Source organism: Schistocerca gregaria, chromosome 7 (assembly GCF_023897955.1).
Source record: "Schistocerca gregaria isolate iqSchGreg1 chromosome 7, iqSchGreg1.2, whole genome shotgun sequence".
Taxonomy (NCBI): Eukaryota; Metazoa; Arthropoda; class Insecta; order Orthoptera; family Acrididae; genus Schistocerca; species Schistocerca gregaria.
In genome coordinates, this window is record NC_064926.1 from 402,140,771 (window position 1) to 402,167,264 (window position 26,494).

The 26,494-nt window shown below is 43.3% G+C and overlaps 1 protein-coding gene across 1 annotated transcript in view; it reads left to right on the forward strand.

The window, feature by feature from the left end:
* Positions 1 to 1,118: 1,118 nt before the first annotated feature.
* Positions 1,119 to 26,494, forward strand: part of LOC126281428 (protein inscuteable homolog) — a 206,539-nt gene continuing 181,163 nt past the window's right edge. Inside the window, exon 1 of the mRNA XM_049980380.1 lies at positions 1,119 to 1,263. Coding sequence (XP_049836337.1) covers positions 1,253 to 1,263 — 11 coding nt within the window. The 5' untranslated portion in view covers positions 1,119 to 1,252. The remainder of the gene's footprint in view (positions 1,264 to 26,494) is intronic.

The window sequence follows — 26,494 nt, forward strand, 5'->3', positions numbered from 1 at the left end:
TACACTACTGGACAACCGAAAATCCACGATGGCTGCGACAAGTGGAACATTAGCCACCTTGGCGGATTAATGTATGGTGCGACATTATGGGAAGAAGGATAATTGGCTCCCATTTTTTCGATGGTAATCTAAATGGTGCAATGTATGCTGATTTCCTACGTAATGTTCTACCGATGTTACTACAAGATGTTTCACTGCATGACAGAATGGCGATGTATTTCCAACATGATGGATGTCCGGCACATAGCTCGCGTGCAGTTGAAGCGGTATTGAATAGCATATTTGTGGGGAAAGTTGAAGGATATTTGCTATCGTGATCCACCGACAACATGCGTCAGCGCATTGTCAATGCATGTGCGAACATTACGGAAGGTGAACTACTCGCTGTTGAGAGGAATGTCGTTATACGTATTGCCAAATGCATTGAGCTATGCAAGTTTCGTTTTTTGTAGTTTTTTCGTTTGACGCTCATTTCGTGAGGTATTTGGCTCTGTCACCATCAATGGACCAACCTGTATTTACAACTGAAGTAGGCATAACCAGCTATGATATGTATTAACGTTTGGGACTCATGCTTTCGTTACGGGAATTCTATACGTAGCGTATTTGCTACTATATCATAATTTATGTGTAATTTTCTGTTCATTCTGGCTTTAAGACAAAATTATGGAAATAGATCCAGAATAGAGCACACACACGTCTTACCTCCAGTTGAAACTTCAAACTTCGCAAATATTGATTAGTTACGACGATTACTACCAAAACAGAGGCAAGTTCGAAAGGCTATGTTGTCGATGGCAGCATTGTTATTCTTCACTGCAACTGCAGAACGATGCACCTAACTCGAAAAATTGGCGGATAACATGTAGAAGGAATTGATCGTATGGTCTTTTTGCAGATAAAGACACAAGATCCTCTGCGATTGATATCGGAATATAACTAAATTATTTACCATTGCATGCTATATGCCACAGTAACGGCTTATTGAAACCTCCGAGCAGCAACACGTCTGTTCTACATCTCATAAAACAGAAAGTGGTGGTACGCTCAGCTGCGAGACCGCTCAGCTGCTGTGACGTCATACGTAGTTGGAAAAACGGCCGTCAGAGGCTGCAGTTGTCGCGCGCGGGAAACTTGGCTGCAGTCCATGCCCGGCCTCCGAGCAGGAAAGTTGTGAGAGTATTCAGTGCTGCAGTCGTGCGATTCGCCGCGAATCCAGCGTCGTCGTCGTCTGTCTGTCCTGGAATCTCGTATGGGAGTAAGGTAGGAGACATCAGAATTATAGTTGTACTGGCTAGGAGATTTTTCTTAGATGGTCTGGTAACTCATTATTATACTTGCAACTCATTATTATACATGCCTCTGCGTTGCCAAATACTGTTAACATTTTGCGGGAAAAGACATGTTATGTTAAATTGAACAGTCAGCAATTGCAGTTGGCACTGTTCATTTATTGTTCTTAATAATATCATCCAGACAAGGTAAAGTTTTGGTATTATTTGTGTCACTACACGTATCGCCGGTACGGGTCTGACAGCGTTCTTCACACAATGTTTTGGTGCACCTGCGCTGTTGTAAGCCTTGCTGTTGATGGCACAACAGAAGTTCTACGGTACTTTATATAGTATGTACTTGGGTTTTCGTATGGCACGTTTGTTTGTAAACAAGTCACGCCATCGCGCTTCAGGACGTTCACGTATTCCTCGTGCATATCGATGGGCGAGTCGCCAATAGAATACACCATCACAGAAAGCAAAATAATTGTGCACCAAAGAAGTCCATGCGGTGTTCAGAACTGCAGGTACTTTGAAGTCTCATAAAGTCAGTATTCCGTCAACGAAAAGCTTCTCTTCCAGTGTTTAACGTTAATGATTTCAAGTTATTTTAATTTTTTTAGCTGCCAATGTGAAAAGTCACTCTTGAAGTTGCAATATTTTTATCGTGGCTAAGACTCAGTGTCCGTGGAAAAAGTTTTTTTTTATCTCACTGTAATTGTAAGACATGGAAACGAAACCGAAGGAAATTGTGATTTCTTATCGTGTTAACTAGTTAGTGAAAATGGCGTGTTTGTGCGAAAAGAGGGCAGGAGGGTTTGTGTTTACATGAACTGGGAAAGTTATTTTTTTTTTTGTTTTTAAATCACAATACTAAAAGACGCCGTAGTTTTGCGGCAATGCAATGAAAGAGTCTTCAGTTAGTGGATGTATGGCAAACCGTGATTGACGGAATGCTAGGTAGGACAGGTTACACTAACGTTCCTGCTATAAAATCTGCTTGTGATATAACTTCTGTATTTTTACGAACGTCTGAAAGGAGTGATAATGTCATCTGATGACTACTAGCCGCCCGTTGCAAATTTTGTCACATTTTTGCCTTGGTGGGCAGAACTACTTACGAAAAATGAACTTTGACTTGTGATAGAAGTTGAAAACTTTTTTCGCTGTAACTTCCTGGGACAGTCATTTCAGAAGTTTGAGGATGGTAAGGGTATACCACCTCCAAAATAACAACGCTTTGTCAAGCGCAGTGGTGTTCAAGCTAACCTTAGGGTTTGATGACACCTTTATCTTTTTAGCCCATTGCCGGAACTTGTTACTTGATCATCCGGTCCACAGAAGCCCTCCCAGAGTGCGCCGTGTTTAAAACCCGTAAGGCCCAACTATAGCCACAGGGATGCTAAAGAGAAAAAATTTGTCTTCACACTGACATCATTGAGCCCGCAGTGAAGTTAAGTTCTTAATATCCGGATTTCGGTGCGCTACACCTATACCAAAGCTATTTCAGTATGTATTGCGGAGGGTACGTAGAGTGCCATTATCATCTTCCCCTTCCCCCAACACACAATGATGATTGGGCAGAACGATCGTTGGTTAACCTACATATGACGCCCTTGCCCTGGTCTTTTCGTTAGATATGTGGGGGAGGGAGTAATATGCTTGGTTGACTCTTCTTGAAACGTACTATATAGGAATTTTTAAAAGTAAATTTCTCCATGGTGTACACTGTACAACTAAAATCCTCGTACAGACCTTGAAAAGTTCTTTTACACAAAAGAAGAAAATGTCTAGTAAATATGTGCTCTAAAATGCATACCGTACGAGTTACGAGCACTTGTTCATGTTCGATACTGTGAAACACGTCTCTTCTACTGACCAAGTCCTCATAGCTCTTAAGATTTGTATTTTAAAGCCCATGTTTACTGGATGCTTCTTCCTTGCAGTAAAAGAGACGTGCTTCACAGTAACGAATTTACTTGTTTTGGTGTAAAAAGCCATTACTCAGAGTTTGTAAAAGGAATTAGTTACACCCTTTACAATGCCCATCCCGTTGCATCTTGAACTGATCATGTCGACAAACGACTCTGTTGTCAGGGCATCCACAGCTCAGGAAGTACATTTTGCAGCAAGAACTCGACAAACAGCTGTGCTTTTATCTGCTTTATCAAAGCACTACCAGATTCGTAACTTTTAGTCACATCATCAGGTTCACATTAACATTGGCACATGGTAAACAACACGGTGGAAAATGTAGAAGGCCCAACTTAGTTAAAACCTTAATGGCCGTAGCGGAGTCAAGTTGGGCGACGGGAAACATCCAATGCCATGTATCAAGGACGCGCTAGCAAGTCAGCACAACAGAGCCAACCTACCGAGCCGCAACAACCACAGGACACACTGGACGCATGCACTCGCGCTAAACCAAAGAAGAGGTTTCGCACAGGGCCGGTGTGGACGTCAAACCGCGCCGCTCTGCGCAACAACGAACGAGTTCCGCGTTGTGTCGGTTCATCAAAGGAGGTGGCTCTTGCGTGCGCAACTCGTTTGGGACGCCGCTTCTCGTTTTCCATTGTTAGCGATAATTGCATTGCATGGCACTGGATGTTCGCTGTCGCCCAACTTTTTATACATTGGCTATTCGCCGTACGGACATCATGGTTTTAACTATCGAGGTTGGGCCATCTATATGCTCCATGTTGTTCACGTATTTTAATGTTTATATGCAGATGTTATTCATTGAGTTGCTGTCATACGGACATTATGGTTTTAACTAAGTAGGTTGGGACGTCTATATTTTTTCCATGTTGTTTACCTTATTTTGATGTTTATGTGCACCTTATATTGTGGCTACAATCAATGAAACAGGTAGTGCCTTAATGAAATTGGTTCAAAATACAGCTGTTCGCGGAGTTCTTGTTAAAAAATGGACTTCATGAGCATGTGCAAAATGCTGTCGCGCTTACCTAACGAACCCACCAAGAAACGCCCCATTCGTCTACAGAACTCTTCTTGCCATTCCATTAATCCTACCTTTAGATTCACCCAATGAATCTCAGCCTGCCATTCGCTTTTCCTACAATTACCATGTGGTCATTCCGAACGAATATTTGTAGATATTTTACGGTTCATAACATTTCCAACGATCTATTGCCAATGGTATGATCGAACCGTCACAGACCTTTTCTGTCTATTCATGCGCAGTACGTTACGTTTATTTAATTTGGGTTACCGTCAGTCACTGCACCAAGCATCAATCCTCTACAGGTCCCCTTGTATGTCGCGCCAATTTTCTGGCGTTGAAACTTCCGAATGTGCAACAGCATAACAGCATCATCCAGAACAGCGTCGTGGGGCTGCCGACGTTGTGCATTCCATCATTTATATACACTATGATAAACACCAGCGGCCCTATGTGCCACTGTTGAGATTCGTGGGCCTGCCTCGTTAAAAGTGGTTCAAATGGCTCTGAGCACTATGGTCCTTAACATCTGAGGTCATCAGTCCCATAGAACTTACAATTACGTAAACCTAACTAACCGAAGGACATCACACACATCCATGCCCCAGGCAGGATTCGAACCTGCGACCGTAACAGTCGCGCGGTTCCGGACTGAAGCGCCTAGGCCTACCTTGAAGTAGCCTATCTGCTTTCTGTCTTCTAACTAGTTTCGGCCTTAATTTCGCAGAGCAGTTTTTAATTCTAAAATATTAACTGAATGTAAGTTCATTTCAAACATTGTGATGAGCTGCATGCTGATGTTTCAATACGATACCGTCTGCCTTCCTATCCCTTACAAGTCACATACAAAATTTGTGGTAAGTTCCTATGGGACCAAACTGCTGAGGTTATCGGTCTCTGGGCTTACACACTTCTTAATCTAACTTACATTAGGGCCAACACAGAAACACCCATGCCCGAGGGAGGTCCCGAACCTACGGCAGTGGGAGCCGCGCGAACCGTGACAATGAGCCTAAGACCACGCGGCAGTCACATTAATTGTAAAGATGTGATTTACCCGTACAGTACTTAAAATGCTACGTGAGCGCCCGTTGTTGTTGAAATTACTTGGACCTCAAACTACTTTTATATTATTATCTGCGAATCTAAGACAGTGATGTTCATGCAAAAAATTAAGAGAACAGGGCATGTTATTCTCGTGTTTTCCCCGATTTACTGCTTGGCTGACTGCATTGGATACTTCATGTCTGTGGCTAAGAATACTGCCCAGTCCTCTGCAACTGTGTGATAGCATAGCTGTTGGCGTTGCGATCAGCAAAGTTACGCCAATTTGTTATGTTTGAACAGTAAAATAGCGCCACTGAATTATATCAGTTGTCCAAAGATGATTTTACAACGTAGTTTTCAGTAGAATGAATTTTCACCTTGCAGTGGTATGCGCGCTGGTATAGATTAAAACTGTATGCCGGATCGAGACTCGAACGCGGACCTCTGCCTTTTGCGGGCAAGTGGTCTACCGACTGACAGATAGCCAACTAACATTTAAAAATAAATTAAAAGCTTTTCTAGATGACAACTCCTTCTACTCATTGGCTGAAATTTTAGATATAAACTAAGTAAAAAAAAAAAAAACTTAATCATTAGTGTCATGCAATATTTTGTGTAATGTAATTTCTTGTACAGACATCTTTTATTAACCTGACACGTTCCACATCATTACGAAGTGTCGTATTCATGATCTATGGAACAAGTATTAATCTAATCTACTGATCTACCCAAGCACTACACACTACCCTTCCCCACAACTTTATTTGCGACAGTGCCTCGTCTCCTACCTTCCAAACTTCACAGAAGCTCTCCTGCAAAACTTGCAAGGCTAGCACTCACGGAGGAAAAGATATTGCTAAGACATGGCTTAGGCGCAGCCTGGGAGATGTTTCCAGAATGAATTTTCATTCTGCAGCGCCGTGTGCGCTGATATGAAATAACCTGGCAGATTAAAACCGTGTGTCGGCCGAGACTCGAAATCGGGACCTTTGCCTTTCGCGGGTAAGACTACCCAAACACATGCTTGGGTAACTCAATCGATATAGGACTTGCCCGCGAAAAGCAAAGGTCTCGAGTTCGAGTCTCGGTCCGGCACACAATTTTAATCTGTTCAGTAGTTTACTGTAACTCAACATTCAGGTAAGTTACCCATTATTGGAAGACGCCTTGGTGTTTTCATTTAGCATCCAACTATTACCTTTAAGAGGAGTATGAATGCCTATTCCGCTAATTTTGAATTTGCCAATTTCATGAGGAATTTTCCCAAGAACTATTTCATGCAATTTAATGAAATGTTCTCAGGTTACTTATACGAGCTTCGTGCGGTTACTACTCTAGCTTGGTTGAAGTATACATTTTGGGAGTTAGCGTAGAGTTTTTTCTGTTGCATTTTATCACATTTATCCTTTAGCTTGTATGTGTTTTACTGGAAATATACAAGGAATCTATATCGTTCTATAGATGTATTTTAAATCAATTGTAAATTAGCTAAAAATAAGTGTACCTTCTATAGTTCCATAGAAAACTGGTAACTTGTCTGACTTCTTTTTCAGGAGTTGCAATTACACATTAATTTAAATTAAGTCACATTTTAATGGAACAATGCCTTAAACGTAGTAGCACAGTTATCTTCATCTTCTACATACCCCGAATGCATCCTGTTCCTCCGCTCCAGAAATCTTGCCTTCATGGACAGTTTTTGGCTTTGAAGCTCAGCCTTGTCGACTCACTCCTTGTCCGATTTCGTCCCGTATGGCTCCCGTTTTCCAACTAGTCTTCACCCTCAGCTCCTTCAAGACTGTCTATCATTATAACCATCAGTAAATGTGATAGCGCGATACATACCAAGTTTCACTGTATTGGACCCCGCAAATGTATTTTGAGTACTCGTGTTCACACTACACACTGACATTGTATTTTCGCTGTTAGACAGCTCTTCTGTAGATCTGGATTTGCCACATCCCTATAAACTAGCTTTATAGCCAACGTAACAGCCTCAGGGAAACAGTTCTTTTTGGTAAACTCAAAAAAATGGCTCTGAGCACTATGGGACTTGACTTCTGCGGTCATCAGTCCCCTAGAACTTAGAACTACTTAAACCTAACTAACCGAAGGACATCACACACATCCATGCCCGAGGCAGGATTCGAACCTGCGACCGTAGCAGTCGCGCGGTTCCGGACTGAGCTCCTAGAACCGCGAGACCACCGCGGCCGGTTTGGTAAACTCATCTAAAGTTCTGATTCAGCTTTTTTATTTTTATTTCACTCCTTTAAAAGAGGTTGTGGATCAGGTTGTCATATGTTCATATAATACGAAAAAAGTTTGTCACAGGCCTTTTTCATACAGTCTAGGCTATTTTTGTTGTTCCTTAAGGCTTCACGACAGTATTCTGATAGCTGATTGTTGGTATTGCCTGGCAGACAACACCTAATTATCTTGCCATTAGAAAGCAGTGCCTTCAGCAGCTCCTGCTTCACCCTTTATACCAGGAGTATTGCATGCACAGCGTAAGAAAGGAACATAACTATTATGCCAGTGCAACCAATTAATGTAGCAAGGTTTGCACTACATTCTTCAGGTATAAATTTTTAAGTGACTAACGATTTATGAACTTTTGAAAGTGTTCCATGTAACTAATTAAATTAAATAGTCTTCCAGTCAATCGAATTGAATAAACTATACACTAAATTAATCAGAAAATTCCAAATAATGTTTCTGCATAAAAAATTAAATTTTTGAACAAAAACATGCCCATTTATACTCCCCTTAATATGCCATTGAAAATGTAACTTTTCTTCGTTTCCAGGATAACAAAATTTAGCGTAATTGGTACCATCCACCATGTACTTTCTAAAGGTTTGCGGAGTCCTACATATTGTGCGGATTTAGAAGTGCCACTTCTTTTGCTATTAAACAAAAACACGTCATTTTGGTTATTGACAACACTACATTAAGTTGGAAGTACTGACATCTGTTCCATGTAAGTGCACCGTGCTGGTTAGAGCTTCGTACATGCCCTTCCTGCCGCATGCCTATGGAGATTGCAAAGTTACGCGGCTATTGCCAACGTTGCATAATTTTGTTGCCTGACCTGGTACGGTTGCGTGGCAATACCCACCCCTTCCTTCCGTGCTCAGACCTCCAAGCCACAAGCGATCACTTTGCACCGCACTATAAACGAAACGCGTTCCTTGTGGCTGTCCACGGAGGGACGTGCACACCGCTTCAGGCACAATGTTGTTGCGGTTGCATCGAGTGAAGAACGCAAAGGATAACGTCGTTAGTTTGACACTAACCATTACAGCAGTTACTGAGCTACGCAAGAGCAAATACGAAGACATTCCGAAAGCTTCAGCGCTTTCACCAAAGTCCACTTATTCCAGCAAGCCGTTTACCTCGTCTGTTACTATCATACTAGAAGTGAATGATAAAAAAAAGAGAAGACGTGAAACAAAATTGGTACGGTCCTCTGGCAGTACAGTAGTTCTCATACATGGTCCAATTACATTAATTTGATCACCGCTTATGTTCGACGTCAACGTGCAATAAACACTCACAGACGGCAGGTGGCAGCACTAGCAGTGAAGGGTATGCGAGGTACGGCAATAAAGTAATGAGGCTGATTTTCTTTGCAAGATGTGGCGACCCTGAAGGCTTGCATGGGGACAATATCTTTGACCTTGGTCTATAAGCTGCTTCTAGTCCAAGCGGCACATAGATGCAACTGCTCAGTCGTGAGGTGTACTGTATTAAGTTGACACGTGTTTGTGTCTCTCATCACGGAAATGGAACCGCATAATATTGCGCAACGGTATGCCATTTCTTTTTGCGTTAAATTGGGTGAAAACGCGACAACTTACAGTAAGCTTCAGAAGGCTTTGGGGAGGAGGTTATGTCAAAGGCTCAAGTTTTTCGTTGGCATATAATGTTTAGTGCAGGCAGAGAGGATGTTGAAGTCAAAAGTGAAATGCATGCTTATGTGCTTCTTTGATTCCAAGGGAATTGTTCATCAAGAGTGGGTGCCTTCTGGAAAAGCAGTTAACCAATATTACTACAAAGAAATTTTAGAAAGACTTCGTAAAAAGAGTTCTTCGTGTCTGTGCCAACATAGCTGATAATTGGATTCTGCATCACGATAATGCCCCATCCCATACAGCTCTGTCAGTACAGCAATTTTTAACCTCAAAACAAATTTCAGTATTAAGACAGTCACTTTATTCACCAGATATCGCTCCGTGCCACTTTTTTCTATTTCCAAGAGTCAAAACGGCGGTCAAGGGACACCATTTTCAAACAAGACAAGATGTCCAAAAAGCTATGACAAGGGCCTTGGAGGATATTACAGAAGATGAGTTCCAGAAATGTTATCAATGGCAGAAGCGCTGGAGAAAGTGTATGCAATCAGAAGGGAACTACTTTGAAGGGGACAACACTAAACTTGACTAAAACGGTAAGCAACATTTTTTCCCATCAGTTTCATTACATTATAGTCGTACCTCGTATAAAACGTGTTGGGGGATGTGGCAACCAGTGCAGTGGTCGTCGTAATGCGGATACAGAGCGGTTTATCCGTGGGATCAAGTGTGCATGCATTTCCGAAACGGTTACGTTTGTAACCTGTTCGCTTGTCGTCGTGGTTAAAGTGATACACCACGGGTCGTAGATGACAGGGCTAACGACAGCTGCGGAGATGTGTATGGCGAATATACGAGCAACTCTTCAGCATCTGACCGCCCAGATGGACCAAGGGGCTACCAGTAATCTTTCCTCAGCGAACGTTTCTGCTTATGGGCGTCCGCTGCAAGCGCCTATTTCATGCAACCATGCTATCTGGTGTTCATCGGCGACCAAGGCTGGATTTTACATGTCAATACCGCAACAGGACGTCTACAGAGAGGCGACAGATGACCTTTTCTGATGGATCACTTTCTGTGCTCCATCGGACAGATGGTCGTTGGTGTGTACTGCGTGAAACGTATGAAAGGAAACACCCTCCAACAATCGTTGGGAGGGTCCAGACCAGAGACAATTTTTGGGTGATCTCGTCAATCAGGAACTCAAGTATGCATATACACTTGTCTCATATCGAATAACGTTTTAAATATAATTACTGTGTTTTTAATTAACCACCCACTCGCATATACAACACCACTTCGTCATGCAATTCAAGTGTCTCAACTGTGGGGTTGCCGAGGGTGTCAGCAAATAGGGTAGCAGAGCACTGTATTTCTTTGGGCCATTCAATGGAATACAATGGAACAAAAATTTTAGCTCCGGTTTCCAGATTTTGAGATTCTGTAATCAAAGACTCAGTGGAAATACGTCTTGCCGATAATCTTATAAATCGTGACAACGGCCTTCAGCTGGATAAAAATTGGAATCCTGTTATTAAAATCATACAATCACAGCGGAATCGACGGCGTCATTCGATACTCAATGACTAGGTGATCTTTTACTTTCATCACTGAGTGCAGCACGTACAACTCGGCTATGCCGCGCATGTCAGCACCTGAGGATGCGCTGTAGGATGCCAGTACATTTCACATGAGCGAGATTCGGGATAAATACCGCGACTGCACCTGGGCTCTTCAGTAATTGTGTACTCACCTGATGATGGCCGGACGTCTCTGGGCCGAAATATCGTGGCAGAATTTCGACGGGATCCGCCTGCATACCCGGAAATTATTAGAAGAAAAAAATAGAGAATAGTCGACTCGAAGTGTTCTGAATGATGCCGACTTTTAGCGATCTGTACTTAGGGCCCGGCGGCTAACTTAACGGTGCCCTTGCAGTAGCTAGTCTTTTAAAAGCTCATAATATGCAGACTACCAGTTAATAGTAAGATTGGCAATATGCGGCCCAAGATACCCAGGTTTGACGATCACTGCTATAACACTGTCTTACGGAACATCGCGACGCCCCGTCTCGGATTTGATACCCACCGTAATAGCAGCGCCCCAAGCGGCCAGAAAGCAATACTTCTGAATACGACATCGGATGAATGCGAATACTAACGTTTATATTGATTTGTAACATAGGTTTTACAATAGGAAGTGTATGTGATACCATAAAATGGGGGCAATAACTAATAAATAATACCACATTTCTCATTCTTTACTTTCCTAAGCACCCTGAGAGGTACGTAATGGTACCTCACAGGACAGTTTATTTACTATTTTCGTGTAACATCGAATAATGTCGTTTTCCCTTAATAACAAAAAATTACTAGTAAGCACAAGAAGATCTGACCTTTGCAGAAAGACGTCGCGTATCTGCCCAACAAAGCTATGTTCTGTACACTTTCAGCAAAATCAGTGAAAGTGGAACGTAGGGAACCTATATGGGTTATAATATCAATGTAGCAGATAAGCCACCACGCCTGCAGTTTAAGGGAAAACCACACAGACGTGACGATAAGACGTCAATAGCCGAAAAGCTGCTTCCCAACACAGAACAAACAAATTTCACAATTGTTGCTAAATCTGAGCCACAGACGGCAAGAGTCTTAAATACATTCTCTTCTGAAGCTGGGATAATTACATTTACAAAAATTTTCGTGCGTTAGGAAGTCGAGAGAAGTGTAAAAATGGTTGGTTCATTAGATTCCATAAATTTTTAAGCGTTAAGGTGTGTGTCAATGATAACAATAGAAATATGTGCACCTCAGGCATGAAATAAGTGTTTATATTCTCTTGCTTTCGGCGGAGAAAGCTGCAAAAAATACACGTATTTGATAGCATTTCCTCATGAATAAGTTGTATATGTTGTCATTGGATCAGTGTGATTCAGTTGTTTTTACAAGTGTTTCACGATAACTCATGGCTCTTGGTAATTTACTAACACATGGACGCAAAAATTTTACAACTGTTTCTTTAATTAGGTGAAAAAATCTGACAATAATCGTCGTGCTTTCTCACCGCTTGGAGCGCTAATGTCGCTCCAGCTGTCAAACGGTAACAATTTTCGCGCGAGATAGTGTCGTAACGGTATGTATTGGACTGTGACTACAACCTTTCCTCGCGATTGGTGCGTCAGGCGGCTACTACTGCCTCGTAGATGTGTTGGGTACAGGAGTAAGCTGCTGCTTCACCATGCAAACATTTCGGCGAACAGCTTGGTCGCTACAGCTCGCGCAAGGGCCGATTGCTCATTGCTTCCGGTCGACCGGTCCGACGCTCAGCGTTTCCCGTTCGGCATGAATCACCTGACGACGCGAATATCACTGTTGCCAGTTCCGCTCCACTACGCCTCCTCGCCTAATAGCTCTGGCCTCGTAAGAGTTTGCGCTCTCCCTCCTCACAACGGGAAACGGCGTAAGAAGAAAAATCTCTCTTCCGAAAGACAAGACAGACTGCCCAGATGCTGTACTTCATTGTAAGATAGATTAGATTAGTACTTGTTCCATTGATCATGAATACGACACTTCATAATGATGAGGAACGTGTCAGGTTACTAAAAGGTGAAGATTTCTAGCTCTTTAAATAAGTGTCTGCAGGATGATCTTGGATGAGCTCCAGCAATTATTCTGATTACACGCTTTTGTGCAATGAACACTCTTGTACTCAATGATGAGTTACCCCGGAATATGATGCCATACGAAAGCAGAGAATGAAAATAGGCGTGATACGCTAATTTACTGAGATGTATATCGCCAAAATTTGCAATTACCCTAATAGCATAAGTAGCTGAACTCAAACGTTTCAGCAGATCCTCAGTGTGTTTTTTCCAGTTCAACCCCTCATCAATGCATACACCTAGAAATTTTGAATATTCTACCCTAGCTACAGATTTCTGATCGAAGCCTTTATTTATTAATGGTGTCATTCCATTTTCTTTGTGGAACTGTATATGCTGTGTTTTGTCAAAGTTTAATGAGATGCCATTTCCAGAGAAACACCCAATGATTTTTTGAAAAACATCGTTTACAATTTCACCAGTTAATTCTTGTATGTTGGGTGTGATAGCTATACTTGTATCATCGACAAAAAGTACCAGCTTTCTATCTTCGTGAAGATAGAATGGCAAGCCATTAATATATATGAAGAACAGCAGAGGACCCAAGATTTTCCTACAGTTCTCCCCAGGTACCGCGGACGGAAATGGCACGTACTCTGTGTGACGAAGTGTGGAGTCGCTGAAGATAAAGCAATCTAGATGCTTGAAATTGTAATAGGTGGGGGCCAGGACGGCCTGTACACTGCTGCTGCCTGCCGGGAAGTGGTCAGACTGTTTCTGATATACATCATTATTGTTGTCTGTGAGTTTGATAGAGGAGCATGTACTGTTATACTTCAGTGAACACTTTTGTGATTTATGTTATTCTTGTGTACTCATAAGCAGAGTAACACTTATTACCAATGTTTAAGTAATGTCAGGCTACCACAAATGTAGTTCCTTGTTTTTTTCTTTCGGTTTAATAATTTCATCTGTGGACCACTTTTGTCGACATGGTGTCCTTGGTGCCCAAATCATTGCCCAGATAAGTTATATGCTTCCATGTACCAAGTATAATACTACGGCTCACACTGATTTCTTAACCATTTTACGAGAACTCGCTGGAAAGTAATGCCTCCGAATTGTTTTTTGTGTAAACTCTCAAAGCTTTTTAAATAAAACCAACGTTGTTAACATTCTACATCTTTATTCATCATGTCGATGTGTTTATTTTTCAAGATGGTTACCTTGGCGGCAAAACACATTTCTCCACGCGAAAGACCAGTTTGTTGACATCGTCACTGAGAACGTTTGACTTTGTTGACGGAGTCTCAACCTGACCTCGGCTTGCATCGCTTCGTCACTATGGAAGCGACCATCTCGAGGGGGTTCCTTAAGTTTTTGAAACAGATCGAAATCGGATGGGGCCAAGTCGGGACTATACGGAGAGCGATCGATGACAGTGGACCCAAGGCGTCGGACTGTTGCAGTTGTTGCAGCTTTCCTGTGTGGTCTGCCGTTGTCTTGCCGCAGGAGAGAGTGCTCCATGTGCGGCCGAACTATTCGAATTGGAAATTCAACACGCTGTTTCTGACATAAATGAAACAAACAAGTTTACTGGTGACAGCCAAATTGTTTCATTTAATGTCAATAAAGCCTACCCTAAAATGTTCGCATTTAAAGTTTCTGACATAGATACGTTACAAACCGCCATGTTACACGCTGCAATTCTGAACCCTCTAGCGGCAGTGGCTGCGAATATGAAGAATAGAGAAGTAGAATGTTAATAACGTTTGTTTTATTTAAGAGCTTTCATGTAAGAAATTAGGAGCCATGACTGTTCTCCTCGTGTATACAAATTTATCATCCGTCATTCTATCCATTTGTGACAATGTTGAGTTAATTGATATTTTCTAAATCCGTCTTTGTTTTGTTATATGTGACCTAATACAAAAATGCCATTGAAAAAGGTTTGCTGCAGCCGTTTGGTATTATTTGACACTAAAGCGTCAATGTGCCTTGGAAATATGTCAGAAATCAGAACAAACAACATGGGATCCTGTTGTAATGTCGCTAACCACGTTACTTCCCTATGTAGGGAAAAGGGGCACCATGTAAGGCTTCAGAGACATGCGCATAGTTCCTATATATTTTCTTCTTCACTTAAAAATATTTGGTGTGATACCTTATAATACGTAGATTGAAAATGTGTAAGCGGAAAGCTTCTATCAATAATAATGGTTTGGCGAAAATTAAATTTTCCAAAGAGTAGCTACTTTACCCCACCTTACCTATTTCTACCAGTCGTTGATCGAAAAAGTTCGTTTTATGTGGTAACCACTTTCGAGCAGTACTGATCTTCTTCGGATCGGTCTACAGGACTCAAAAAGAATGTACTGTCAGAACTTGAAGCACTGAACCAGGATTACAAATTATTAGGATTACATGTACGTGCAACGTAAAAAGACCACAGTCTAAGAAATTGTTAAAGCCGTGTGGTCTATGCGCCTTGCCACGGTTCGCGCGGCTACCCCGTCGGAGGTTCGAGTCCTCCCTCGGGCATGGGTGGGTGTGGCGTAAGTTAGTTTAAGTTAGATTAAGTAGTGTCTAAGCCTAGGGACCGATGACCTCAGCAGTTTGGTCCCATCGGACCTTGTGTAGTCTCCACATTTTATGAGGTGGTTTATTTTGTTGACACGATGACATTATTCTGTTTCTCAGGTTGTTGCCTTTTTACGCTGTACGTAGATATTATTTTATTGTTAATAGTTTCCAATAATGGCGCTCTGTTTCCAATTTGTAACTGAATGGAAATACTTTTGTCTCCTATACTGGTGTAAAGATGACAATTACTGTTAGAAACTGAGTCTAAAATAAAATAAACTCTTTGGATGAAAGAACTCCCTATGCTCGATTTAAACTCTCCAGCAGGGTCATGTGACGTCATCACAGAACTTGCTGTCTACGGGTGCGCGGACTCGCGACATTCCCGCTACGTGCGCAACCGTTTTGAAAGAAATTTTCACCATTAAACCACAAATTACTGTTTATTTATTTCACACAGTCATGATTTGTTTATTTCACACAGTCATGATTTCGGCCTTCCAATCATTCTTAAGTGCAAATTGATATGCCATAAAATGTTAACGGTTCTTAAACGTCAGAAGGAAGTTATATACCAATATAACGACTGATCGATTAGTAGTGACTACTATTTTACGTACATTTATGTAGGGGAAACTTTTACAAAGACTTCTGTAAATTTATTTTAATACGTAATAGCTATTTGAAGAATGTCTAACAATTAAGCTTACTTCTACACACGTCGAGACGTTACCGAGTCTGTAACGACAGTGCCAGGAAACATGAGTGAGGATGAAGTACTAGCTCTAAATTGTGACTAATTATTAAAATAAATTACAGGAATGATCGACAAGCTACACAAATCACTTGTAGCCCATAAACACTAGTTGCCATGACCAAGTGAATAGAGAAATAGCGCGCTGTTTCGTCGCAGGTATGTAACAGTGACGTTGCTCTATGCCCAGTTTTCGTTGACGCAGCACATATGTTCACTCATAGTGGAGGTGGAATAAAACTAAGACCATTTTGTTTGCGTTGTTAGAAATTTGTATGTTTCTCGTTTGAAGCGTGGACTGTAGCGTGAAACAAATTCCAGATATCACTTTCCCTCTAATGGTGCACATTTGCTGTTGCGTACTTTGGATCAATTAATTTTCGTCTTACATCTTCCACTTTCTCACACAAGGCTATTTGATACCGGCAATCGGCTATTTCACCTTGTCACTCCCACGTTACAGCAGCAAGATCGTACACTCATCTTCCGTACTAACAATGTCACACATTCCAGCACGCTTCGGTAAGAGAAAACTATTCGACGAGTATGAAGCGACCGCAGCGTACAGCGGAACTACAGCGGGAACGACGTAAATCCATTAGCACTGATGTAACAGCGGCGCCGTGATTTGTGAAGTACGCAACACTAACATTAGACTCGTACACTCTACGTTTTTGATCTCTAGTATAAAAACGACAGTTCCTCTCTTTCGTTTTTCATTTCTGGCTTGCTGTCCAAGTACCTTCATTGCTTATCTAGTTGTCGACGGCACAATCCTTATCTATTAGTGATGTATGACTTAGCGCGCGCGCGCCTCTCTCTCTCTCTTTCTCTCTTTCTCTCTCTCTCTCTCTCTCTCTCTCTCTCTCTCTCTCTCTCTCTCTCTCTCTCTCTCTCTGTGTGTGTGTGTGTGTGTGTGTGTGTGTGTGTGTGTGTGTGTGTGTGTGTGTGTGTGTGTGTGTAAGATGACAGCAAACACTCTCCAGTCCGATGCAAAGATTGTAATGATTGTCGTCAGCAGTGCATCTCAGTTGTCTCACTGCAAAAACTGTGCACAGAAATTTGTAAACATGTGGTCAGGAACTAAATTTCCACCATCTCTCTTCACGTTGGAAGCTAAATACTATAGTTCAAAGTGTCTTTCACCTCTAAGATCCGATCTCGCTACCATAGCGCTGAGCACTACCGAAGCAGCGTGTGCCAGCGAAGACGAAGGCTTCAGATGAAAAAGAGAAAAAAATATGGGTGATTTTGGAACTCTGCTTGTAAAGTGACTGAATTTATCCAAACGAGATTAATTTGATTTAAAGTGCGATATTAGCTCAAATGAATGGCTTTGAGCACTATGGAACTTAACATCTGAGGTCATCAGTCCCCTAGACTTAGAAATACTTAAACCTAACTAACCTAAGGACATCAACACATTCATGCCGAGGCAGGATTCGAACCTGCGACCGTAGCAGTTGCGCGGTTCTGGATTGAAGCGCCTAGAACCGCTCGGCCACAACGGCCGGCAAAGCGTAATATTCTTTTGTGCTCTATGGATACGAGAGAAACCTTAGTGTAGACACAAACGAACTTCGGATTGCCCCTCTCGAACTTAAGCAGCCTAAACATGCCATGATATGGCAGTTATAAACGTAGATTCCGGAGATATCTGAGCAAAATAATGCAGGCTCTATATGAAGTGTACAAACTAGTAATGAGCACACTATCCAAACGACACACCGAAATAACGGAAAGCGATTGATGACAACGCAACTTTGACAGATATACATACATACATACATGCATGCATAATTGCTATTACATTCGAACACTTGAGTTTATAAAGTGAAGGTTCCGTGTCCTGTGATGCACTTTGGCACTTCTTCATTGCTGCTACAAAGTTTCTGCGGTTAAGCAGCCAGTGGCGACATAGGATGACTCATCGCTATAACGTAATGACAGAGGGGAACACAGATTATGCATTGCCTTGGAAATTTCCACAGTTGCGATGAGTGTATTCCCATTAGGGATATATCGATTCCTGCAAAGCCGTCGATAGTAACTACTTTACCGAGTTTATTTCAGCTGCTTGAGTTGCGACGTGTTCTTTCAGTGACTCACGATCGACTCACAATTTGTAAGCATTCCTTTCGGAAATATAGTTGTACTGGATCAGTAATCTTTTATCTTTTATTTTTCAGAAAGTTGCTTTCCATTGAGAAGCAGTTGGATAAATGACCACACTTAATTTACGATTTGATTTATTTTTTACTACGAGAAATTTATCAACAATAATCATCTGTTATCTGCTGTTCTCGGCTGTGTTTCTCAACACGTGTTTTCTAGTTACGTGGTGTCAGTTTTTGTTGCTGAAGGGCTAATTCAGTAAGGTACGTACTTGAGCTCTCAAAGCAAGTGGCGCCTGAGGGTGGAACCGTAATGTACCGAAATAGTCTGCGTTGTAAATTTACCCTCAGCATCGAAGTCCAGCTTAACGAAGAGAAACTTGTTTGTAGAATGCTCGCGTGTCCGGTCGGGTCACTTCGTAGGTGCTCCTCGATATTTTGGTAAACAGACTTGTTGCCATTTTGCAGCTGGTTGTTGATGACTGCTGGTCTTCTCGTGGCCGTTAACTGCTCCATCACTCCGTTTCTGCCGCCACCGGCGCAGCCGCCGCGATGGGTGATGCAGATGGCGGGTATGATGATGGCCAGCTGAGAACTCTGGTCTCCAGTGTTTGCGCTATCGTTGTCGAGTGCGGAGCTCACTGTACGGGAACGCTTTTTCTTAGCTTAGTGCAGGGTTCCAAGCCTCACTCAGTTGTAGGCCGCTATCTTCGTTAGTTAGATCGTCTTGGACCCTAATTTCAATGGCCTCTTTAATAAAGCAACCCTAGAAGGATGAAGACTGCCTAAGTAGCCTGGGTTTGTTATATTCTATAGTATGTCCAGTTTTCACGGTTCCGTACCTCAATCGGTCAAGAAAGTTTCCGTCTGTTTGAGTGTCCAAAACCATTTTTCTCAGGAATGGGCAGACGTGTCAACTTGAAACGTACGTCACATAGTAAGATCTAAGGCCCCGTGGCGATGTAAAAAGTGAAGTAAGTGCAGTCCAAAAGTACTGCCATATACACTGAAGCGCCAAAGAAACTGGTATAAGCATGCGTATTCAAACACAGAGATATAAAAATAGGCAGAATACGGCGCTGCCCTCGGCAACGTCTATATAAGACAAGTGTTTGGCGCAGTTGTCAAATCGGTTATTGCTGCTACAATGGCAGATTATCAAGATTTAAGTGAATTTGAACAAGATGTTACAGTCGGCGCGCGAGCGATGGGACACAGCATCTCAGAGTTGTCGATGAAGTGGTGATTTCCCCGTACAACCATTTCACGAGTGTACCGTGAATATCAGGAATCCGGTAAAACATCAAATCTCCGAATCGCTGCGACCGTAAAAAAGATCCTGCAAGAACGGGACCAACGACGTCTAAAGAGAATCGTTCAACGTGACAGAAGTGCAACCCTTACGCAAAATGCTGCAGATTTCGATGTTAGGTCATCAACAGATTTCATCGTGCGAACCATTCAAATTAACAGCATAGATATGGGCTTTGAGCCGAAGGGCCACTCGTGTACCCTTGATAACTTTGTAATGGTGTGGGGCGTCTGCAGTTGGGAGTAATATGGGAGCCCTGATACGACTAGATGCGACTCTGGCAGGTGATACTCCGATCACCTGCATTCCGACGGACTTGGGTAATTCCAGCAGGACAATGCAACACCCCACACGTCCAGAATTGCTACAGAATGGCTCCAGGAACACTCTTCTGTGTTTAAACACTTCCGCTGGCCGCCAAACTCCCCAGACCTGAACATTATTGAGCATATCTGGGATGTCCTGCAACGTGCTGTTCAGAAGAGATCTCAACCCCTGTAGTAATTTACGAATTTATGGGCAGCCCTGCGGGATTCATGGTGTCAGTTGGCTCCAGTACTACTTCAGACAGTAGTCCAGTCCATGCCACGTAGTGTTGCGGCAGTTCAGCGTCCTTTCGGGGGCGCTACTCGATATTAGGCAGGTGTACCAGTTTCTTTGGCTCTTCAGTGTGTATTTTGATACTCGCAAACTCAGACATAAAAAACTGCAGGTTACTTCCCGTTGACCTAAAGTCATGAAATTTGCCAAGAATCAATATTTCACACTACAACCAAATAAAAAATCCGAAAATTGTGAATTTTTAGTTATAATAAACGGAAAAGGTTTTGTAATTTTTTATCTGACTGATTGACTGTCTCGTCCATGTGTTAACAGACCTTTTTCTCAGGAACTGTTAGGCGTATCAAACCGAAATTTGTCACATACTAAGATGTATGATCCCGTGGCAGAATAATAATTGTTAGCTTCCAAGTGAATAAAATAGAAAGATAGGGCCATTTATGTCACATATTTTGATACTCGCAAACTTACTCATCAAAAAATGTCATGTACTTTCTGTTGGTCCAGAATCATGAAGTTTGGCAAAAAGCAAGGTTTCACTGTACAAGTAAAATCAGAAGATTGTGAATTTGTGATTGTAGCACATGAAAAAAATAAGTTTTGTCACTTGTTGTCAGACTGTCCGTGTGTTACGCCCCTTTCTTTCTCAAGAACGAGTAGCCATATCAAAGTGACATTTGTAACATAATGAGGTCTACAGTCATTTGCTTCTACGTCAATGCAGTCAATAGGTTATACATTTTGATACTTGTAAACTCACTCATTAAAACCTATGGGCTACTTTCCCTTGACGCAGAATCATTAAGTTTGACAAGAAGAAAGGTTTAACAGTACACATAAAGGAGAAACATCAGGAAATTGTTAATTTGTAATTATACCACATGAAAAAATATTTCTATTGTGGGGTCCGGACCCACTCGTATAACATAGGAAGCTGTTTTCTCGGACAGCTAGACAACATTCAAGCAAATCTTATTAATGGAGTTTATTACAGTAAAGTGAATTGACAATACTGAACTTAGCGGATGTATAATGAGGTGAGGTGTCGCAAGCAATTGGCGACATGCAATAATCCTTCGGTATATGCAATTTCCATGCAACAAAACATAAGTCACTTCTGTTGAGTTTATATCACAACTCATCTTCTGGTGCGGCGCTTGTATTCTCTTCTTATAGGTGCCATTCCTGTCGTGGTGTCGTCCTAGTCAGCGTTCTAGAGGCTGACGTCGTCTCACAGCCTTCTCTGCGGTTACGTTCCACGCCGCGCCGGCGCTTGATGTTAGGTCGGAACATATTTTGTCATTTGTTATCCGACTTCAAACTTGAAACTGAAACAGTCTCGAAAGTCTTGTAATCGCTGGGACCGATATCTTGCCAATATCAGTCTCGATAAAAGACGAAAATCGTCGAGATCCTCGATTCCCGCATTGGATTAACTGCCTATATACATAGTAATTTGTATGGAATCCTCAATACCCGAGTCCTATTTGCATCTGGCCAGTTTCTGTACTTTGGTCGGCCTCGGCTAATTTAGTGGTGTGGCGTAATTCAATATGGCGTCCAAGTTAACGGTAGCTACCTTCTACCGTGCGTACGGTTGTACCCAGCGTATGCTTTGCCGATTGGCAGGTACCTGGGAGACCTCTGGTTTGCGAAGTCCTTGATCGTACTTCTTTGAACCTAGTAGTGTATTGGACCTAGGTGTGGGCAAAATTTATACGCTCCTGGAAATGGAAAAAAGAACACATTGACACCGGTGTGTCAGACCCACCATACTTGCTCCGGACACTGCGAGAGGGCTGTACAAGCAATGATCACACGCACGGCACAGAGGACACACCAGGAACCGCGGTGTTGGCCGTCGAATGGCGCTAGCTGCGCAGCATTTGTGCACCGCCGCCGTCAGTGTCTGGCAGTTTGCCGTGGCATACGGAGCTCCATCGCAGTCTTTAACACTGGTAGCATGCCGCGACAGCGTAGACGTGAACCGTATGTGCAGTTGACGGACTTTGAGCGAGGGCGTATAGTGGGCATGCGGGAGGCCGGGTGGACGTACCGCCGAATTGCTCAACACGTGGGGCGTGAGGTCTCCACAGTACATCGATGTTGTCGCCAGTGGTCGGCGGAAGGTGCACGTGCCCGTCGACCTGGGACCGGACCGCAGCGACGCACGGATGCACACCAAGACCGTAGGATCCTACGCAGTGCCGTAGGGGACCGCACCGCCACTTCCCAGAAAATTAGGGACACTGTTGCTCCTGGGGTATCGGCGAGGACCATTCGCAACCGTCTCCATGAAGCTGGGCTACGGTCCCGCACACCGTTAGGCCGTCTTCCGCTCACGCCCCAACATCGTGCAGCCCGCCTCCAGTGGTGTCGCGACAGGCGTGAATGGAGGGACGAAAGGAGACGTGTCGTCTTCAGCGATGAGAGTCGCTTCTGCCTTGGTGCCAGTGATGGTCGTATGCGTGTTTGGCGCCGTGCAGGTGAGCGCCACAATCAGGACTGCGTACGACCGAGGCACACAGGGCCAACACCCGGCATCATGGTGTGGGGAGCGATCTCCTACACTGGCCGTACACCTCTGGTGATCGTCGAGGGGACACTGAATAGTGCACGGTACATCCAAACCGTCATCGAACCCATCCTTCTACCATTCCTAGACTGGCAAGGGAACTTGCTCTTCCAACAGGACAATGCACGTCCGCATGTATCCCGTGCCACCCAACGTGCTCTAGAAGGTGTAAGTCAACTACCCTGGCCAGCAAGATCTCCGGATCTGTCCCCCATTGAGCATGTTTGGGTCTGGATGAAACGTCGTCTCACGCGGTCTGCACGTCCAGCACGAACGCTGGTCCAACTGAGGCGCCAGGTGGAAATGGCATGGCAAGCCGTTCCACAGGACTACATCCAGCATCTCTACGATCGTCTCCATGGGAGAATAGCAGCCTGCATTGCTACGAAAGGTGGATATACACTGTACTAGTGCCGACATTGTGCATGCTCTGTTGCCTGTGTCTATGTGCCTGTGGTTCTGTCAGTGTGATCATGTGATGTATCTGACCCCAGGAATGTGTCAATAAAGTTTCCCCTTCCTGAGACAATGAATTCACGGTGTTCTTATTTCAATTTCCAGGAGTGTATTTAACATTGTGTCGCTCCACATTCCTTCTGACTTGTCTGTAGGCAATGCCTCCAGACAAGATGCGCGCTAGCCGATGTGTGCTCCTCCTTTTGTTCGTGCTGTTGTCTTATTCGATATTTGAAAGTTTGCAGTAATGACAACTACAGTTCCTGAGGGAGATAAACTTATAGTTTTCAGTAGAACTATAGAATTTGTTAACAGTAAAATAGTGCTTCGCAATTTCGAAGACGGCGTCTTGACCGTTAATACGCCTCTTCCTTTGGTTGGATGTGACTGGAAGAGCGGGTGCCTCAACGATGTTTCTTCACTTTCCCAAATGTCTGTCTGTGCCAAGACTTGTCCGTTTGACCGATGCGAAACGCATCGCTAATGCCACTCGTACAGAAAGTGTGCAGCGGCTGACAAGACATTCCCTATTCATCGTGTAACAAGATTTTACCTTGTTTACTGTGCATTTACCAAGAAAAATTGTAAAAAGGAATACTGTGGTATAACATCCCGTCGTCATCGAGGTCCTTAGAGACTGAGCGCAAGCTCGATTTGGAAAGTAGATCAGTCGTGTTCTTACAAAAACTAACCATCCGTGCATCTGCCTTAAACCATTTACGGAAACCACGAGAAATCTACATCGGCAGGCAGGACGCGAATTCGATGCCCAGCCCATTAGAATGCGAGTCCACCGCCACACTGCAGTTCCACCCGTCCTCATTCGGGGAAAAATTTAAAAAAAATCGTTAACGATCTAACCCGTTGTCTAGAAACGTCAATGATAGACCAGCCGTGCGACCTTCTATAGTCATTAAAGCCAGCCGCTGTGACCGAGCGGTTCTAGGCGCTTCAGTCCGGAACCGCACTGCTGCTACGGTCACAGGTTTGAATCTTGCCTCGGGCATGGATGTGTGTGATGTCCTTGAGTTAGTTAGGTTTAAATAGTTCTAAGTCTAGGGGTCTGATGACCTCAGATGTTAATTCCCATTGCGCTTAGAGCCATTTCAACCATTTTAGTCATTAAAAGCAGAAGCAGGGTTTACGGTTGCCACCTTTGGCTAGTCGAAAGTCGGGACACTTCAAATAAAACGTGCAATTCTCATAACATCCGTTAGTTGTTATCCTCACACCAAAGCTGAACTACAAATACCACGCTTGAAACTTAAAATATGTAGAAGTGTTTACCTGATACATTGGTGAAAATCTAGGACGCTGAAACGTACATATGTTTTGAATGTAATATGCGCAGTGACTGTAAAATACTTTAAGTAAAAGTCACGAACGGTTTCACGTCAATTGAAGATGCATCATCAGGTGATGTGTACAAAAATCAGTAAAAAAATTACAAAAAATTCTTAACAATAGTTTGAAGAATAAAGATACCTAAAATAATATCACGTTGCAATACTTGAAGAGCACTCACAGAGATTCTTTTTAATTGCCCACTTTCAGTATTTTTATAAATGGTACTCAGTCTTTCCTGTACTGTGCCACACACTTTGTAGTAGTTTAGCACATGTACTGCCACTCCCGCCCCACCCTTCACGCCTTCTGTAGCGACGGTTTTGCTGCCGTCGCCTCTGACGCCGTTAAACATCTGCCGCATTAAAGAGCGGCCAGTACTGCGTTGCCATCGGTTGCTCAGTCATCTTCCTGCTCCCGCCGTACCTTAGGTATGATTCTTCTCGTTAAATGGGTTCACACATTGAAACTGTCAAGGCGCAGTACTAGTCTACGGCTTTGTTTTGTCCTCTCTGTTTTAAACCAATTTTTTTCCTATACGTTCTGTTATTCCCTTCATTTTAGCTATGGACTACCGCTTTTACGGCGCTATGTGTACATAAATTGACATGAATGATGGGGAGTGGCTCTGAGGCAGTTACCTTTCCGCTATGACTTGCTAAAAAAAATTTCTATGAATACTCTTCACGTACTGCTATATGATACTGTTTTTCAGTATGTCGTCATTGTTCAAAAAAATTGGTTCAAATGGCTCTGAGCACTATGGGACTTCACATGTATGGTCATCAGTCCCCTAGAACTTATAACTACTTAATCGTAACTAACCTAAGGACATCACACAACACCCAGCCATTACGAGGCAGAGAAAATCCCTGACCCCGCCGGGAATCGAACCCGGGAACTCGGGTGTGGGAAGCGAGAACGCTACCGCGCGACCACGAGATGCGGGCTGTTCATTGTTCAGAACATTGTTAAGAATTCTTTGTAAAAAAAAAAGGAAAATTTGTAATTAACTTTTGTACAGATACCCTTAGGATGCGTCTTCAACTGACGCGAAGCCGGTCGTGACTTTTATTAAAAGTATTTTACATCCAGTGCGGATCATTTCATTGAAAATGTGGAAATTCGTCTGTGGTTGCCCGCTGTTTAAATTAACGTGCACTTATAGACGTACTTGTTGGCTGATGTAACGGTCCCAAAACCACTATTTTTTTTTTAAAAAAAAAGGTAAAACTTTGCCATCCCTTCATTGCCACCTTTACTTAATCGACACACATCATCCGAAGAGGCGTTCGCAGCTCGTGGTCTAGTGGATAGCGTTACTGCTTCTGGATCACGGGGCTCCGGGTTAGATTCCCGGCAGAGTTGGAGATTTTCTGTGCCTGGGGTGTGGGTGTTTGTGTTGTCTTCATCATTTCATCATTTCATCATCATCATCACTCATAAGTCCGCAGCTCTTGGTCTTGCGGTAACGTTCTCGCTTCCCGCGCACGGGGTCCCGTGTTCGATTCGGCGGGGTCAGGGATTTTCTCTGCCTCGTGATGACTGGGTGTTATGTGTTCTTAATCATCATTCCATCATCATTGACGCACGCAAGTCGTCGAAGTGGCGTCACCTAAAAAGGACTTGCAATTCGGCGGCCGAACTTCCCCGCATGGGGCCTCCCGGTTAACAATGCCATACGATCATCACCACCACCACCACTCGTGACAGCGGTTAGACCGGACTGTGTACAAAAATTGGGCTGTGTCAAAATTGGGATTTTGTACGGGCGCTGATGCCCCGCAGTTGAGCACCCCACAAACCAGTCATCATCATCATCATCATCATCATCATCATCATCATCCGAACAGGCCTTCAAGGCCTAACGATACCGCCCGGCCTCCGTGTCATCCACAGCCATTAGGCGTCACCGATGCGGATAAGGAGGGGCATGTGGTCGGCACAACGAACTCCCAGCCGTTGTCAGTTTTCGTGTCCCGTGCCGCTACTTCTCAATCAAGTAGCTCCTTTATTGGCCTCACAAGGGCTAAGTGCACCCCACTTGCCAACAG